Source organism: Erithacus rubecula (assembly GCF_903797595.1).
Source record: "Erithacus rubecula genome assembly, chromosome: 1".
Lineage (NCBI taxonomy): Eukaryota > Metazoa > Chordata > Aves > Passeriformes > Muscicapidae > Erithacus > Erithacus rubecula.
The window spans coordinates 4,043,168-4,063,362 of NC_136658.1; the positions used below are offsets into that span (position 1 = coordinate 4,043,168).

General features: G+C 38.5%; 1 protein-coding gene across 9 annotated transcripts in view; it reads right to left on the minus strand.

The window, feature by feature from the left end:
* The window catches only part of POU2F1 (POU class 2 homeobox 1), a 111,881-nt gene that overhangs the window by 24,088 nt on the left and 67,598 nt on the right, over nucleotides 1–20,195 (minus strand). For 3 of the 9 annotated variants that reach the window (XR_013774600.1, XM_079308587.1, XM_079308594.1), the window contains exons 5-9: nucleotides 19,020–19,139; nucleotides 17,180–17,359; nucleotides 11,269–11,395; nucleotides 4,226–4,320; nucleotides 1,786–1,959 (exon numbers count right to left, since the gene is read on the minus strand). Coding sequence is in view for 8 of the 9 variants with exons in the window: in XM_079308587.1 (XP_079164713.1) it covers nucleotides 1,786–1,959; nucleotides 4,226–4,320; nucleotides 11,269–11,395; nucleotides 17,180–17,359; nucleotides 19,020–19,139 (696 nt within the window). In the remaining variant the exon portion in view is untranslated. The remainder of the gene's footprint in view (nucleotides 1–1,785; nucleotides 1,960–4,225; nucleotides 4,321–11,268; nucleotides 11,396–17,179; nucleotides 17,360–19,019; nucleotides 19,140–20,195) is intronic. The other 6 variants (XM_079308593.1, XM_079308591.1, XM_079308592.1 and 3 more) reach the window with 4 other exon arrangements.

The window sequence follows — 20,195 nt, forward strand, 5'->3', positions numbered from 1 at the left end:
ACAAAGGGATTTAAATGCATCACCCACATTTCAGGGTGGGAGAAGAGGCAGAACTGCTGAAATTCAAAACCTGTTTTATTGTTCACACAACAGAATGCAGTAAGTGATTAGTTTGCAATGCAAACTAAATCTTACAATTATTTTTGAAAGGCAGGAGTGGTGTGAGTCTGAAAAAGCTTACAGTACTGCTGGAAATAAAATTCTTTTATCCTCTGAAAGACAGTCTATTTATCCAACTATAGGAAACCAAAGTAATCAGGGTCTCTAATTATCATCCAATTATGCAATTAGGTTGAAGTTATTAGAGCAGCCTAATTACACACATACAAACTCAGAGTAAGGATAGGAATGACCAAAAGTAATTTTACCACATTTTCAAGATTCCCCTTTTTTAATCTGAAAAGCAAATACTGAAATGTAAGCTTGAGCAGTTGTGTTCATTTTTCCTCACCATGAAAATTCATAACAGGGTCAACAAAGAAAGGTTAACACATAACTTAAAAAGTCTAGTTGAGCCTTTATAATCATCTCACAGCAGGGCAGATTAAACATAATAATGAGAGATCTACACAAACCCCTCTGTCAGGCTATAGGGAAGCTATTGTATTTTACCCTATTCTGTGCTGCTCTATTCGAGCTTTTGTGTGTGTCCATCACTTGTATTTCTGTGCCTCCCTCTAGTGGAAAGAAGGGAGGGAAGGAGGCACACATGCCAGCAAAATGCATTTCATTTGACTAAGAACATTCTGTTCCTGACTAATAATTAAGATGCTGCCAGGAACTTTCATTATGAACTTTGATTTTTCAATTTAGAGATTTGCCAGAAAAATAAATCTGACTTCAGCACATACTTTCAGCTAGAGTAGATTTACTTATTTTATTCCATCACATATGTTGGACTGACTGCTCTGGAGCTCAGACTTTTAAATACTTTGATTTTTGCATGCTGTTTCTTCTAGTAAAAACATGCTCATGCTTAACCACAGACTCCTGCCAAAACTAATTGGGAGATATTGAGGAGATATTTTAATTTTAATTTTGCAGGGGAAAAAATAATTTGATATTAATAAGAAAGGACTCTTGGAAACAAGTTCCTTTCAACAGAATAATGGAACATACAAATGCACTTTTTACTTTTAATTGTGGTCTTCATTCAACCACCTTCACTATGTTCAGGATTACTTTTCTTCTGCTCTATGGGTATTTCTGAGCTTTTAAACAAACCAAAACAAACCACAACTCCAGTTCACCCTTGTAAGGAGAAAACTTCAAAGGTGACAGTCCTTTCAGGTTTTGTTTAGGAACCTTAGTAAAAGCATTAAGTACAGAAATCATTGATGTTTAATAGGAAAATACGCTCGAGAGATAAAAACCCTTTGACATCCAAAGCAACTGCACAGATGTGATACACTTTTTAAACACACAGAGCAGTTAATTGTACTGTATGATTTTTGGAACTTTGTACTTCTGAAGGCAGCTTTAAAGTGCTTTGTCCCATTCATGTCACATCCCATAGAATGAATAGTGCACATGCAACGACATCTGGAGCTGGTAAATGCACGTTTTCCCCTGCTGGGAAAATGGCTATGCTTTAAAACCAACAGGGAAGTAAGATGGATGTATGGCTTTTCCTGCTATTTCTTAGAAATCCCCCACATAAAGGCCAGAGCATAACCCTATTTAAGCAGGTTCTCCTAGGAAATGATGGAATTGTAGTCTCCCTCCAGACTTGAAAGATGAGACCTCAGGTTCCACACTGGCAGGCACTAAGGCACGCAGTCTCACCTGAGTGAATCCAAGTTTGATCCGTCTTTGTTTGAAAGTCTTGGCAAACTGCTCAAGCTCCTCAAGGTCACTGGGCTCCTCCAAGCTGGGAGTGTCGATTCGCTTTGGTGTTGACTGGCTCTGTGGAAGTGGCTGAATGGGGGTCGCTGCTATTGTGCGTGTTGGGGTTGCTGGCTATTGAGACAGCAAGGGGAAGATCAAAATCAGACTCAAGAGGACAGTCAACAGAAATTAAACTCCTAAAAGGTACCTGATGTTCTTGGGAGAGAGGTCAGTGAATTGGATATTTCCTGCAATCTGGAAGTTCCTCCAATTTATTAACATTTCCCTCTAGAACAAGCAAACACAATCCAGAAAACTACAGTAGTATGACAGGCTTTTAAAAGTTCTGTCATAATCAATTGAAGAAAAGTAAGAGATGTTCAATGGTACTCAACAATTTTCACTTGCTGCAGAAGCAGCTCAAAGAAAGGCTGAACACACTCTACTTGATACACTTCTATCATTTCTGGACACCTTGGCATACACCTCTTCTAAAAAAGTTTAAAATTTAATCTACTGGTCTTGTGAGGTGGCAGATTGTCATCAACACAAAAGATTCAAATCTCCTATTTAATCCTGGAAGAGTGAGCATGTACAGATGCAGCAAACATGGCAAGTTTCCTCCAATGCCACCTCTTGTGACTGACTCAACTCCTCAGGAAGGATAAATCAGATTTACCTCTAACCCTTCTGTCAATAGTTGCAACAATAAAATGAACATACTGGTGATACAAGAAATTAAGCAAAGGCAACCTGCAGAAAATTATTCATTCATTCATTGATTCACATTTTTCTTCTATATAAAGGGTAATATTCTAGGAAGTCCATGGAAGGTTCACTATTCCTGAATATTGGCATACTGAAGCATTTAGTGATGCAACTACAATAAGTATCTGAAAAAAAATTATCATCTTGGAAATGCTAACAAGTGAACAAAATATATTTAGATCTGGTATTGCACAGTTCAGGCTTTATGTGCAACAAGAACACTGGAAACATGTTTTGAGTGCATAGCTCTACCTCCACACATGCCATGATCAGCTGAGATGCAGAGACAAATCATTTACTCCAGTTAAATTCTAGTCAGTCTAGCTGTGGCTCTTCAGTAAAGGTGATCTCATGTCCCTGTGTCCTACATCCAGTTCTGAACCTCTGGACTCCTTCAGGGCAAATAAGAACAGCCTCAAGTCCAGGTAGCATTAGAGTATTATGCAAAGTCTATGCAAAGGTTCAGAAAAGGCTCTTGTAAAAGAAATGGCCTACATATAACTCAGTCTTTACATAACTTATGTTGTTTTCCTCCTGGGTTAGTGCAGTGTTTTGCAGTGCACAGCAGATGGTAGAGGGAGGTCAAGGTCTATAACTCCATTACTTTAGAAATAATGTAATCATATATGATCTTTCTAGGATTGCAAATACATGTGTCACACAGGTTTTTTAATATTTTTAATTTACATTAATCATAGTGGGTAATTACTGCAATATGTCTTCACTGATTTCACCCACTTTACATAATTGATTCTTTCTTAGTAGTTTTAATTTTTTTTTTAATCCAAGAATAATCTTTGGTGGGGAATCATGCTGCTAGCTGAGGTATGAACTAAAGGTGAGACAAATTCCATTTTCCACATGGTGCATGAAAAATACTAGAGGTGGTATAATAGAAAATGTAGTTTTCTAAGACTGTGATAGACTCAGGCACCTTATTGCAGACTAGAAAATTCTTATATGTAACCAAGGTGGCAGAAAGATACTGTGTGATATTACATGGTATTTGAGAAACAGCATGCAGCCATGAATCTAAACTGTACAGTAAAACCAGAGCCAAGCACAACTAAATTTACAGGCACTGTAACCTTAAAATTGCTTTTCTTATAGTCTGAAAACTTAATCACAGAGCTCTAATATTTTAATATACATCTATCAGAATATTTGAATATTTCATTTCTAACAGTCGCCTCAGTTTCACAGACAGTAACAGGTAAGACTGGCAATGACTTAGCAGTGATTGCAAAATAACTACACTAAAATGAAGAGAGATTACCACTGCAATCTTCAGAAAGAGACTTGTTAGTAATCTGTTTTTGGTGCTTTTGAGGGAGCTCACACCTCGCTCCTTTGAATTTCCAAGAAAACCATACAGGAAATCAAACAATGCTCTAGTGCCATTAACTCAAGGTATCAATCATGAAAATTTCCAGCTAAAACCCCATTTTAGAGCATTAAAACCTGGAAAGAGACACATTGGGCTGGGAGCTACAAACCTGAACTATCTAGAAAGACAAATTCACTGCGATAGCTACATCATCTATTCAGATAACTAATACAAAGGGTCTGCTCACTTGCCATAGTTTAAATCCCCTCAGAGCAAGTCATGAAGTGTAGGAAAAAGGCTGACCTGCGAGGCAAGGGTGATGCTTGGCTGAGACTGCAGGAGGTTGGCTTGGCTTTGCTGAGGTAGTTGCGTTAAGAGATTCTGCGCTTGCAGGAGACCTGGAGAGACAAAAGTGTGCATTTGGTTTGTCATTCAGAAACAATAAAACATGAAATGAGCTAAAACAAGGCTCTTGAAATGATGGAAGGTTTAAAAAAAAACAATTGAGATGTGAGCTTTTGTTTCACCCTTGCAGAGATACCTTCAGATTTTGGCACTTTCAGCCCCAAAATCCCCCTGAATTTCCCTGAAGTGGTGATGGAAGAGTAAGAGGGAGAAGTCTAACTCTCCTCTGCAGAAAGAGTTGGCAATGATCTAAGTCATCCCAGTTCTGTGTGCAGGAATAATTTACTGCCCTTTTCAGCATGCAGAGTTTGGATACATCTCTTCTGGTAACCAAGAATTGCAGAGCCATATAAAAATACTGAGCACTAATGAGATCAAATTCAACAACTGAGTACTAATCAAACCCACAGATTTGGCTTCTTGATCACCCTCCTTCTCTCCAAACCACCCTATGCCAGCTGCCTAACAAGAAGGAAGCTTCTTTTTTTTTAAGCAGACCACACCTGAAGACACAACAAGCCTAGATAACTCCCTCCTGGGTCAAGTAAAGTAGGAATCTTGTGGAAAAAGTCATTGGAATTAAAGTTTAGGTAAGATATTGAACACTGCTCAATTTTAACAAATAGAATAAAAACTACACTGAATATAGGAAGACCCTGCTACTATGAAAAGGCGACAGCATCAAAGAACAGTTACAACTGATAGAATCAGTACGTACAATATGCTGTCAACCTATGAATAAATTCCCTTACAGTCCACTATTTTTACAGTTTATTAACTCTCTGAGGAAATTGAGATACATGCGTGCATCTAAATATTTTAACTTGACTAATTAAAGCTACACTTCAATATACTTAGTCCCTAAAACCAGGGGGGAACAACAGATGGATGGATTGCTATGCCACCATCAACTATGTACCACTGAAATTCAACATCATCAGCTGTCTGATCTACCTCTTAGCAGAATAAAGGCAGGAGAAACAGAATTTAGGACTTGATAAATAGTGAGTGATGAATTGCATGTTTTATGCAAGGTTAAGGTCATAAGAAACATGGCAAGAGGGATTACCATGGTTAGGAAGGAGAAAATGTATCCACAGTAGGGGATACACAAGCACATAAGAGCTATCATCTGACAGTAACACTTGATTTTTGTTTAACAAAGAGCTGAATATGTATTTTAAACAGAATGTGCTGCTACCAAGATGCTCAGGACCTACAGAATACAGTCAGTTGCTTATGTAACATAATAGCACAGCACAGACAATGATGTAAATTTGCTTTGCACCACATAATCAATGTGTTCCAGCTGTGTTTTTGAAAAGCCACAGTGAGGGAACAGAGCTGCTCAAGGAACTTCCAAGACAGCCACCTACTACAGCTACACATTGCTTTTTACAATGCAAATATTTGTTCACTTGAAAGATGATTTGAGCTGCCCCAAATCTAAATATTAATTAGTTAAACAGTCACCTCTAAGTGCAGAGTTTTGAAACTTAATTCAGTGACAATGAATTTTAAACTGACAGCTTGAAAGAGAAAGGGGCAAACTCATCACACTGTCACTACAGAGTGGCTGACCAACAATGAAACAAAAACCAGGCAGCTGACAGTGATGACATTAGAGTTCTAGTCCACTGGTAACACCATCGATTACAAGTTACTGACTTGTCTTATGACTGCAATCAGAGTAATTAGGACTGGCCTCTTGTGACTTTTTGTCCCCAGAGAATTCCCAGAGGATGGTTTTCTGGCACTAACAATTTTGCTAAAGAGATGATAAGATGACTACACTCTTCCTAATTTTATTCTCACTCACATGGTCTGAAGTAATTATCATGGAATTATCAGTATAAAATAATCTGAACACATTTAATCTACTCTGTTTTTACATCATTTTATCCTATGTAAGAGGAGCTGACACAAAGTGTCACAGGCAGAAACTGGAGACAGAACAAGTCAGTTCAACCTGCAGCTGACTGAAGCAGTAACCAGGGGATGTGAAAGCAGCTGGACCATTTTGGCAATGTGCTTCTCCCTGTGATCACAGCCTTTTGCTGCCATGCACACACCTTGGGCACTCCTTGGCTCTCATGGGTGGGCAGATGTAGTTGTGCTCTTTTAAGACATGACTTGAACCAGTCTAAGCTTCTCTTTCATTTCTTTTCTGAGAAGAAATCACTGAGGTCCAAAATACCTTCAGTGACTTACAGATTGCATAACACTGCCTTTTCTAAATAAATCCAATGCTTTGGGCACCTGCTGAGATCCTGGCATTTCAAACATTGCTGTTTCCTTAGAGACTCCACACTGGCACCAGTATTGCTTAACATCTTTATTACCAAGAAGGCTCATGGGACAAAATATATTCTCAGCAGGTCTGTGGACAACACCAAGGATGGTGAAGTATCAACAGATCAGAAACCAGGGTCTAGACTAGGTGGACAAATGAAACCTCATGAAGATTGATGCAGGAAAATACAATGTTCTGAGTGGGGGCTGTCATACAGGGTGGCACTGGCTGGCTGGAATGCATTCCTACAGGAAAAAGTCCTGGGGGTCCTGGAGGACAATCTGATGAACATGAACTGGCAGTGTGCTCTTTCAAGACAGCAACCACATTCTGGGCTGTCCTTACAGGGGTGCAGCCAGCAGGTCAAGGGTTGTGCTCCTTCCCCTTCATTTGGCACCTGTGACACCACAGCTGGAGTCTTGCTGTCAGCTTTGGGTTTCCCAGGACAAGGCACAAGGCCATCCTGGATTTTGTACATCCAAGGCCCACCAGGGTGGCTAGAACAGGTAAGTGAGCTGGTTTTTTGAGCCTGATGAGAAGACTAAGGTGATATCCTTCAAAGACAGAAATGGACTCTGCTGGAGGGTACACTGTAATGAGATGCAATGGATACCAGAACATGGAAAACTCCAGCCAGATGTAGGAAAGCAACTTTTTTTTTTAACATGACAACAGTCAACTCTTGGGGCAGGAACTTGAAAATGTTGTAGAAATCCATTCTTGGACATGTTGAGTTCAACTGGCTGTGGTGCTGAATAGCTGCTGTAATTGGACCTGCTTTGAACAATTCTACCTGGTCTCTAGAGGTCCCTTCCAACCCACATGATTTTTTGGAACCTATAAAAGCTGCTATTGTACTTGTACACTTTACAGAGGTCATATTCCTAACCCTCTGCTCTGGGTTTTAAGAGCCCAGTGGTATTATTGCATTAAATATGGCACACAAATCACCTACGTGGTACTCTAAAAGAATGGCTGCATGGAGCCAGATAAGGATCTATGCACAAGTATGAGAGTTTAGATGCATTTAAATTTTTTTAAAGTTATAGTAAATATATCTATTGTCATTCAGGATTTTTCCTGTAATGTCTAAGAGTAGCATGAATAATGGTCCAAGCCAAAAAACTCTTCCTGCCAGCCAAGAGTCCCCTAGGACTGATCTGGGATTCAGTTCTATCTAAAATTAAACAAAAGATAAAACAAACATTCAAGCACAGACTTTTTCAGCATAATTTCAAAAAAAGTTGGCCCAGAAGCATAATACATAATTCATCCCAAACTGATCTCCCAAAAGAGTGAATTTTTTCATGTAAGAACTTGACTGCTTTATCTCTGCCAAAGCTGTTCATCCTCTCACTGGAAGTTAGCTTGCAAGACAAAGCCATTACAACAACTTCCACATGAGTGGGGTCTCAAAGTCTGTGTAACATGTATGAAAGAAGAAAACAGGACTGGATTTGGCCCAGGCAACTTTACAATTAAAAAAAAAAAATCATAAAGACTGTCTTTAATAATAAATACCAATAACTTGAAACTAGGAAGGTTTTGATGTTTATAGCTAATTAATAGCTTGTCTTCCACATTTGCCTTTTTGGATATTTTCTTTGTAAGTGTAATTTCTAAATCTCATTGCAACACAGTCTTTGCTTGCACCTTAACAACTCCTGTTTGCAAGATTAATTCAAATTAAATGCAGCACATTTCCCCCTCCCCATTCAGATTTTCACTGATTTGATTTCTATTAGCAATATCTCATGAGTAAAAAGGTGAACAGTCACCTGATGAGGGTAATATTTTTAAGAAGCAGCTCTAATTGTAGTAAGAGATGTTAAATTGATTATTTTAGAGACAGCTCTATTAGATACAAGAACAGATACAAGAGGTATAAAGGCATTACAAGGTGCTACATTCCTGCTGGTGACTTTAACAATAATATGAACAACAGTTGCACTGAATAAGAAAATGTTCCAGATTTCTATTTCCCTTCAATCTTCTGCATATCTGCTGAGGCTTGAAACAATTCTTTCAGTTATGATGCTATCAATTACCAGCCATGAAAAATGGGAACTTTAAAATTTATTTCATATAAGCTCCCAAATAGCCAGAAATTGTGTGGAAAAGGAAGGTGACTACATTAGACATATGGCAGTGGGTTTCTGGGGAAAATTTCCTATCTGCTGCTGGCAGTTATAATGTGTGTGTTGAAGAAAGCTAGTAGAATAACATCCTAATTACTGATTAATATTTTAGGTACTGAATTTCCTGATTTTTTTCCAAAGTTGGATCTCAGCTCAAGATGTTCAACTCCTTCAAGAATCTAAATACAATTGCTGATGACTGCATTTCTCTGTACCTCTTTGCCTCTAAGTAAAACATTTCTCTTCACTAAATGTTTACATCTTCTACATCTTGTTTAGATACACTACTCTCCAATTATTTCTCTCAAAACTCTTCTCATTTAGAAGCAGTGTTTCTCATTTACATGACTACATGGCATACACAAAATATGTAGTCTGTAAAGCAAGAAATTTCTTCCAGAATATATAATCTATACACAAATCTGAATTTTTATGTTTGTTAATAAATGCGTGCATATGTAAAGCTCCATGCAGTACCAATGGAGCATAAAAAAAATATTAATGCCATTGGTTTTGAAGAAAACTCTATGCTAGCTTCTTCAGAATATTTATTATTTTATGAAGTTGACTAATGGAGCAATAGGACAAAAACAACATGAAAAAGTCAGCTGCAACAGCAAATAACAAAGTAAAAATATACACTTTCTCAATCTTTCTCATAAATAACAGTGTACTGTTTGAGATCTGCTAACAATAACCATGAAGTAACACAAAAAAAAACATATCAAAAAGTGATATAAGGGGTATTATGACATACATGTTGCTTTATCATTGAGTGCTCATGAAGAAAATGAGATCTATTCAAGCATTTCAGTTTGGAAGGTTGTCACACACTAATGGCCTATGGTCAGAATTCAGCATATAAATCTTCCCACATTTTTGAGCTATTCAGTTGTCCAGGCTGCACATTACCAGTAAAACATGATGTCTCCACCTGCACTGCATCACTGATGACAGCAATATGCAGGTCTTAAATTCTAGTGAAGAAATAATTTTGCAGTGATGGCCTCTGCAAAAAGTACTATGAAAATCTCATCTAGTACTTATTCTACTTCAGGAGGTTGTAAACAAACAAGAAAGCCTTGCTTCCCTTCTATGATGCTAACAACTCATTTTGGGGGATGAATACAATTTGATTCTCTTAGCTTTCCTTTTTGTAAAGCATCTTCAGAGGTATTTTAGAAAACTAGCAGAATTTATCTGAAAAATGTAGGCAGACATCAATACCAATGAGTTTTTCAAAACAATGCTTTTGTGCTTGCTGTTTTCTTGAAAGAATTTACTTTAAAACAACCCAAAGCACCTGTTTTGAAGAACTCTTGAACTAAATTTTAGTGGTTTGATTTCTTCTAGTACAGTATGTCAAGTTTACAAGTTCTGCTTCATTTTAAGAAAGCAGTACATCACTAAATACTTCCATGAATAGCCTTTCAGCCATTTTCTACCAGTGCTAGTATAAAATCTCTCCTAAATCAAGTCCTATTAAAAGGAAGGTAATTTTGACTAACCCTTTATTCAAATGTGAGAGCATTCAGACAGCAAGAGCCCTTCAGAGTAATGGAAAGCCAGTTCCATCCAAGTCATAGTAAGAAAGAAGGAATGATGCATGAAAAAATTGAAAGGAACAGAAGAAAATGAGGTGCAAAGAGCTGCTTTATAGGACAGCCAGGCTCTGCAGGACTCTTCAAGCATAACAGGATTTGCCTTCTGAGCAAGAATCTTTGGATTACCAGACCTGAACAACTGAGTAGAGTCCATGTAGAAGAGAAAGGAGGGGAAAAAAAGGCCATTGGAGTATACCAGCATAAGAAGCCATGGCTAAATGCAGTTTTCTGTGGGCATCAACAAATGGGGTGCAATCAGCACTGTGATGCATTGCAGCCTGGACACATCAGTCATCAGAACAAAGCTACTGTACAAGAACTTAACTGCACTGACACAGCACTACCTACCACTGCCTTGTCTCTTTGGCATATAAATTATACTCAGAGTATTGCCAAAATATTATTGTAAGAGCTGTTACACAAATCCAGCATTCTAGCTCTTTTCCCAAGGTGTTAATTATTACTTCAGTTTATAACAAAATTCATTGTACACTCTTTAGGCTTAAGTACTTTGCCAGACTCCCACAAGGACTTTTGATTTTATAATCTTTTTCCAGTCTGTCCTGCTTTTGACTGAGATAGAGTTAATTTTCTTCTTAAAAGCTGCTACAGTGCTGTGATTAGGATTTCAGATGAGAACAATGTTGATAACACACTGATTTTTACTTTACTATTGCCAAGCAGTATTTAGAGTCAAGGAGTTTTCAGTTTCTCACACATCCCACCAGCAAGCAGGTTGGGAGGCACAAAAGGGACATTCCACACCATGTGGAATACTGAGGACATAAACCCAGGGGGAAAAAGCTGTCTGGGAGAAGGCTGGGCATTGGTATGAACCACCTGAGTTCCACCTTCTCCCCTAAAAAATGCTGTGTATGGTTTGATTTTGTGGCAAGGAGCACTTACCCTGCTGCCCCTGCGGCGTTTGTGAGATGATGAACTGTGCTGGCTGCAAGTTGGTTGTTGGATGCACCAACACAAACTGTTGCAGGTTGAGATTCTGCTGCTGAAGCTGCTGCAAGTGCTGCAAATCCTTAAGGAAATGGGAAGGGGACAAAAAAAAAAAAAAAAACAAAAAAAAAAAAAAAAAAAAAAGAAAAAAAATGAAAAAAAAGGAAAAAAAAAAAAAAGAAAAAAAAAAAAAAAAAAAAAAAAGAAAAAATAAAAAAAAAAAAAAAAAGAAAAAAGAAGAGAAAGAGCTGTGGGTTAGACATTTAAGTCAGCAATGATTCCCAACATAAGATTTCCTATCAGCCAGCTACACTCTAACATTCAGAGATAAAAGTGGATGTCAAACACAGCAGAAGTCCTGATACTGAATATCCTTTAGCATGGCAATTTGAATTTCATACTCTTTCATATAACCAAAGTTATTTACAAAATAAGCCAACAAAGTATATTCAGAACAGTTCTGCTTTAAAATCAGAACAAACCAAACAAATCAATCTCCCTTCCCCCCTCATTCAGGAATTTTCAAATACACTAGACTTATCAGCACAAAACATCTCTCAAACTTATTTTTTGAGTATGGAACTCTGCCACAAATCAAGCTTTTTTTTTTTTTCCTGGAACAACAGTCTGCAATTGCCATTTGAATCAACAACAGGAAAGCAAAATATTATAGATTCCTTGTTTGGTTGTTCAGTTCCAATTTCAGAAATTTCAGCAAGTAACTAACTCAATTAGTAAGTATATTTGATTTGTTCTGAAACAAATTACAATAAGCTTAATAGATATGATTATAATGAAAGGTTAAAAGGAATAATCCAAAACACTGCATTATTGTAGAACCCTACCTTTATGTATTTAAACCATTCAGGACTATTAAATTTCTATAATTAAATGACAGGTCTCAATGCAAAATGTTAATCTCTGAGAAACTGAATTTTCAAGAAAAATGCTTCAACCTGACATTTAGCAGGAGAATGAAAACAGAGAACTGCTTAAAAATATTGTTCCCCCTAACTAGCTTCTTCTTTTCATCTCCAAACAGGACAATAAATAACAAGAGCAACTGAAATTTAAAAAACACGCTGTGAAGTCAGCCAACATAACAGTGGGAATCCATGAAAACTATCTAAACACACTTATCAGATTTTTCCATCTTTCCAGGAAGAATCTGTTTCAAAATACTCACCAAACAGGTGGAAAAAAAAAAGCCTGAATGAAATACTTCCCACACTTACAACCTCCCATTACACAAACCAAACCAAGCAGATAAGAAGACTCCCCCAAAGTTCTGTTTCAGGGAAATTATTGAGGTCTCTGTTTGCAAAGAAACCATGTTCAGCTGCAGCAGTGCCAAAAACAGTGTCTGCTCATCTTCACACAGTCCCAAATTCATGGGAATTCAAGTGAACCAGAGTAAGAAAGAGCTGATCCTGGGACTGATGCAGGTTGCTGAGCAATCCCAAAACTGCCCAGCCAGAGAATGGGACAGGCCATTCACTGCCTGCTGTGGATTTGGAGATGAGAAGTCAAGACAGACTGACAAGAACTTCTTTCTTACACAATGCTGTTATCTGTGACCTTATATTATTTTAAATCTGTTAAAATTGTAACTTGAAAGTTGTACCAATCTCCTTCTGGAGATGGGGGTGGGGAATGTCAGAAAGGAAGACTAGGGAGGGGAAAAAATAGGGAGTCCACTGATTTATGAGACCATAGACAGGCATTATAAGAAAACGACTACTTAACCTGCATTACACAGACACTGGCCATCAATCACTGGGGCTACTTAGCCCTGTTAAGTCAAAAGCATGCAGTGTAATAATATGGCAGACAGACACCAGATGGATTGATCAAGCAATGCTCTTTTTAGGAAATGGAAACTTCCATTTTATAAGAGAATGGTAAAATTTTTTAAAGTGCCCACGAGCAAAAAAAAAGTGGTTTTAAAGTCAATAGTATTGTTTGCTTTCGGAAAATTGCAGAAAAAATGCAACCATTCCTTCAAAATCAAGACAAATTTCCTTCTTGAAAGAGAAATAACTGGTCCAGTTATCCTGGAACTCCATGTTTTTTATGACTTCCTATTCTAATATCACATTGGTCAGAACTGCTACCAGACCTCTTCTTGAGCTCAACACAACATGGATCCCCACTTGTTTATTCACTGATTTTCAATGCTCAGCTGGTTACCTCTGCAGATTTTGCTGACCTTCCAGCCCAGAGGTGGGTCATACTGGAATGGATGTGAGGACTGGATGCAGAGTTGAAAACAGAAATGGGAAGAGCTGGCCAAGCTGACTCAGGTTGTGAACACTGGTCAGAAGAAAAGGAAATAAAGAGAGGCTGCAGGATGAAAATAGAGGTACAAAAGAGACAAAAAAACAGAAACACAAAAGGAAGAGTTGGGAAGACACTGTAGAAGAAAAAAGCATCAATGGAACAACAGATAGGTTAAGGACCTCTCCCAATCAAAAGCAAACAAATGAAATCACCCCAGATGACCAAGCAGATCCCAGATGATTTGAAGCACCCCCACAGGAGATGGAGTTACATGCAAGAAAGAATACAAAGAAACAGTGGCAGTGTATCTGTAAGATCAAAGGAGGAGAGCTTTTTGTTTAAGAATATAGTATTCATAACACTGGCTACCCAGCTAAGACATGACAGCTCTTATCATCAGGCTCTTACACTTTAATATGAGAAAACTGTTTTTAAATTGAGGCCTCAGGGATAACTGATATAAGCAATCTTATTCTGTGCATCTGCCTTGGTAAATGGTATGTTGGCTAAGTCTTGTTTAAATACAGAAATATAATTCTGCAAAGCAAAATGAAAATGATACCTCCAAGGCTAATCACTCCTAAATAGCCCTACCAGCCCTTTAATGCATTTGAAATCTAACTTTATTTCCACCTTGGGAAAGTTGTATTATTTAGTTAATTATACCATTATAATGCATCTCCCAATAGCAACCACATGAACAAACTGGACACTGTTTTCCTACACTGATCTTTTTTTTTTCCCTTAGTGTTAAAATCTGTATACTAGCACAAGCACATAGAAAGAAATGGAGAGACTTTCAGGGAGACATGCATGTCTTCTGCTGCTGCCTATCAATTTAGAAAGATCAAAACAATCCAAATTCTACCTCAGCACAATAATCTGTCAAGTGTTATGTCTTGCTGTGAGGAAGATTTTTTGTTTAAAAAAAAAATAAATCTAGATTTCTAAATTCAATGCCATTATTTCCAATTACAGCTTCAGCACAAACTTAAGCAACTGTGCCATTTTGAGATTTGCATCATATAAATACAGAGGCTAGATCCTGAATACAAGAAAGTTTATAAAGAACCCCAAAAGTTCATACACTACTGTTTAGTGCAAACCCAGGAGCAGTATGAGCTCCTCACTAGGCTGCTGCAGCAAATACTTTATGAGAACTGCACATTAAAGAAGTCATGCTTTTGCAATTAGTTAATTAAAATAAATATGGTAATCCCCCTGCTGCAGAGACCTGCCAGTTAATCAATTATTCAAAAATCATCAATGAAAACAAACATTCAGCTATTTGTATAATCAGCTATATGTTTACAATAGCAACACAAACAAAGCTGAGCACTTGCTTACAAACCCTTGCCAAGATGGATCAAAAAGCAAGCTGCTATCTACCTATGAACCTAGATGGTAGATTTGTTTTCCATAAGTAACTCAGATTATATCCAGCACCTGCACAATTTATGCCCTGCACTTTCATCATAAGGAGCAGTTAACAAGATTCAACCACACTCATTTATGTATCAAAATAACCTATCCTAAAAGACATTAATTGTAAAGTCAAACAATTAAGTAATTAGAAATGTCAGAAAACAAGCACAATTTTAATTTGTTCTGCACGTGGCAACTACATGGATCACATACTACTCTTCAGAGAGCCTTTAGCTTACTCATGTGCATAAATCAGACAATGTTGCCTTCAGAAACTTACTTGACAGCACATGCCTGATCTTTTCAACTCCTCTCAAACACTTCTCTGAAGATTTTCTAAGTTCTGGAGAAAAAGCCAGTACAAAACTAATAATTGTAAATGCTTCACACATTTTCAGAGCTTCACACTGAGGTGGCAGAGCAGGATTAGAAACATCTCACACACACATCACATTGGCATCCACAGCTTTGGTGGCCTATTTGACAAACCCAAGGCCAGACAGTTCAAGGTACAGATCTTGCTAATAGGAAATTTTAAACCACCACACTTGAGTGAAGCAGACCTTGCTATCTTAAGCTGCACACTTGGAAGAGGAGAGGCACACACCTGTGGATTGCTTGCACATATGTTAAAACTCATCCCATCAAATGGGAACTCTGTGACAGGTGCATGGAAAGAAGTCAGAAGCTATAACCAACACCTTCCTTGACAAGGACATTCCCCATTCTTTTTTTGAAGTCAGTCTGTATTATTGCCTACAGACAGTCTTAACAAAATTAAGACATGATCTTTAGAATTATAAGTTTCCTTGAATACTACATCTTTCAGTCATCTCTACATCATGCCAGTGAAGTGGAATCCTCTGCTAAAAATGGTGTTATTTGGTGACATGACTTCTCACAGTGCACCAACAGCTTCAGTGGGAGGAATCTCACTAACACAGCAACATCAGCACTGGCCTTTTAAGAACAGGACGGCACTCTGGCCCCTCTAAGGACTTCTGGACCAAGACCACAAAAGTTTGTCACTTCACCTAATGAAAACCTGACAGCACAGCCAGGCTGTTATTCAGCTAGTGTACCAGCACAGTAAAGGATTGAACATTTCACCACTGCACAGGAAATTGCAACATTTCCATTCCTGTCCTTAATCAGACCTCATGTTCCCTGTTTAGACTTCATCCTGGTTGAATGCAAGAGAAAATAGCCTGAACAGAAAGCATCAGGCAGTCTTAAAGAACTTGCTCACTCCATGAAGCAGCAGCTTTGAAGATTACATACCCCACATGCTTTGCACAGCTAGACTAATAAAACTGATATTATGCACCAAGACCTTTAATCAATGGAAAGATGGACCTCAGCATGAGCAAGACAATCACCTACTCATGATACTCAAGATGTCTTAGATGCACATTTGATTATCCTTGTCCACAAGTCCAAGGATTTTCCACACTACATACACTAAGCACAGAGTTAGTGCCACTGCAATCTCCATACTGAATTAAGTCCTGGAAAACCCAGGAGGTTCCTTACTGCTTCTAGTAAGCAGAACATCCACAGCAAGCAGTTCTTCACAAATGACAAGTCTTTTGTACCAGACCATGAGACTGGATGGATTCCAACACCAGACTCATGCTCCAAGCTTTTCTCCAGACACACAGGAGTGCCCATTCTTTGTCACTGAACTCGCAGCATTAAACACCAAGCCAAAACAGCACACAAATGGGTCAAGTCAAACTGCTGTTCTTCAGCTCTATCATTTTGCCTCTAACAAGCACCACTGGAGTCTGACAAGTGATAACAGGCATCACTTCCCACCCATACGGGTCTCAACAAGTGCAATATCTGTGGGCATCATTCCACACCCATTTTTCTCCTTTCTCACGCTAATTACAAGGAGGGAAATTCAGAAAACACTGCACCTACTCAGATTCTGGTACAAACTCAGAGGCCCAGTGGAACTGAGGAGCAGCTGACACACACTCCTTGCTAAGACTACCAAACTCCAACCTCACCATCCAAAGAAGCACGAGCAAAAACTACCAACACTCGAGGACTCTAGACAAACTCACTGAGGCGAGGAACGACAAACTTCATTCGAACGGTGCAACCAGTCAAAAAACCTCTTTATTTTTCCACCCTCTCAAGCCTCAAGGCTCACCTGTGCAATCTGTATTGGCTGAGATAGAGGGATCTGCGTCATCGGCGTCGCAGCAGAGGCCGAGATGGTGGCACCAGCAGCGCTGTGCTGCTGGCTGGCTGAGTGCTGCACTGCAGCCGCCAGCAACTGCGCCTGCGCCTGTTGGAGCAATAACTGTTGCTGGGCTGGCGTCAACGTGAGCTATAAACAATTAGAAAACACAGCCATTAATAATGGGAAGAGCCACTTCAGCTACAAAGTCATTAGATAGCTCAGTATTAGTTATGTTAACTGATCCTAGGGCTATTCCATTAAATGGCCAAGGAAGGACAGCTGGCTACTCAACACAGTGGGGGAACCAACCTAGCACAGCCTGACACAAACCAAACTGCACCACCACCAACATTTGCACTTACTGGAACCTACAGAATCTAACTGACTCTGCTCCTGAGTTTTCCTCACAACTCTACCAGGAGTATCAGGGAAAAAGCAATTAAATAGCAAGCAAAAGAAAAGAATCAGTATTGCCAGGGTTTGAAAGGAAATTTACACCCAGCAGAACAGCGAGTGATTAGCCAGATGAATGTGAAGCAGGAATGATGGCTATGGCTACTGAACAAACTGATAACGCCCCAGCTGCTTCACATTAGCATGAATCCCTGCCATATTCCATCATTTCCATTATGCCCTAAGATATAAGTAAAGAACATGAGCTCCATTTGTTTCTCTCCAAGTCTCCCCATCTGCCTTTTTTTTTTTTTAATAGAATAGAGTTGGCAACTTTACATCCCTTCCCTTTCCCAAACACACATTATCTCTGTGGAACAGGTGGCAGCAGTCTCTCCTTTACATGTAAATGAATCTTGATGCCCATATTTACTACAACCAGTATCTGCACAAGCCTGGAGTTTTGAATGTTTCACTACAGCAGACAATCATAAATTAAAACAAACCAGCGTTTCTGAGAATACAAAAAATAATAAGATATGCCAGGTTTTAACAATACAGCAAAACAGTCTCACTTCTAAAACTTTCAATGCTTAACTGAAAACTAAATAGGATGTTCATTTGTGTACTAAAATAGGAGAAGATTTAACAACTGAGCCTGCGATTAAGCAGTCATTTCATGCAAGTGTAGGGATGATATAACCTAACACTTCAAATCAAAAATATATTGTTGGAGCAACTGCCCTAAGCTTATTAACACGCAAACTCTTACACTGCACAGATGATTATGTGGAAGCAAATTCTTTAACCATCCCATTCACACAACTTGCTCTTTTTTGAAATGACTGAAAGCCTTTACAACAATTCAGAAACACCAGAAAGTGTAAAACAACAATTATCCCATATTTACTCCTAAAGCTTTGCAATTAAAAACCCCTCAAAATCAGTAGGTTAAAACAAAAGGGTTCAACAGGCTTAAGGAAAGTACTGATAGAGTTACTTAAAAAGAAATGTGTTTGAAAAGAGAAAAAATTAACAGTTCCCATAATTTTTGCTCTTCACCCAGCTATAAGATTGTCTTGTTCTCCCATGCCTCATTTTAATATTGAAAAAAAAATAAATCTCCTCTTTATGACATCAGTGACTACCTCATTTGTAACTGTTCTAAAACAACAGGTTTTAATTTCTTTGCAGGGTCAAAAGGGATACCGAGATCAGAGAGAAAGAATTCTTTGCTGTTGCTGCTTGGAAGCAAATACTTAGCGACAAACCCCGTATATTACAGCCTGCTTATTTTTCTAGGAAAATATTTTCTGTTGCCACTTCCAGTGAAGTTCCTCCCTAGGTTAAAGGAAGTTGCAGTGCCCCTGGGTGACAGCTGCAGGGGACTGCAGCATCCCTGGGTAACTCTTACCCCAGTGATCTGTCCTCCGGCCAGCATGAGCTGGGTCTGGGGTATGGCCGCCTGCACTGAAGGCTGCTGGGAAGGCTGGCTTGGCTGCTGAGAGTCCCCAGATTCTTCATTAGATTTAGACTAGTCAAAAAAAAATACAACTCTTTATAGTGTAAAACAGATGTTAATGTATAACGTTGCTATCTCAACACTGCACAATAAAAATCTTTCATCTGCATACAAAAAGCCCTTGGGTTTATTTTAAGAGTGTGTTTAAGCAATGGCTCTGTGTGCCCACCATCTCAGCTACGATTGCTCAAACATGTCTGTAGGTAATGCAGTTTAAACAAAACAAAGAGACTCTCTGGTCTCCTGTAACTCTCTGACATTATTTTCAGGTCTCACTTCATTTTACGCCATGCAACTGAAGCTGATGCTGCCTTTCACCAAGAAGAAAGAGAAGGTTGTTAAAATTATTCATTGCCTAAAATCCTGAACAATGGAACGAGAGAAAGGAGATTGTGTTTCCATTTTCTCTATCTCCATCCTCTACCTCTAAGTCATCACACTGTTGGCATATACAGAACCTTTCTGAAAAATCCTTACAGGTTTCTCTACCTACAGCAAAATATATAATATATACAGTGCTTTTCAATACTCAAAGAATTTATTTAATTGAATACTGCTTTATTTTAAAAGATTCAAGTTTGTTTTGATTTATTTTTGTGGTTTGGTTATCTGTTTTTTTAAATGGAAGAAATTGTGAAGACATGAGGGAGGAAATGCAAGTGCATGAAGAGGGGGAGAGAGTTTTATGATAATTAAAACTGGTTATGCAGAACATCACAATTCTGCATAGATTTGCATATTTTCCACCACCTGTTTTGGGGACTGCAGAGCAGGCTAATTAACATAAAGGCTCTGATTAATTCTGCCAGTCATTGAGCGATAATTACAGCGCAGGACTGTAAACATTCTGCACTGGAGATACAGCCTGTTTGCCAACATCTCTCTCAGGGATGGAAGTTTACCATGGCAACCAAGGCAATTTTCTGCCTCCTTCCTCTTAGAAAGGAAGGTCACTATACCTCCTCTTCTTTCCAAATTGTTATTATGTATAAGTGGGTCCACATTCTATTGCATTTCATGTAACGCACTGCCTATATTCTTTAATAACAAGCAATACTGAAACCAGTT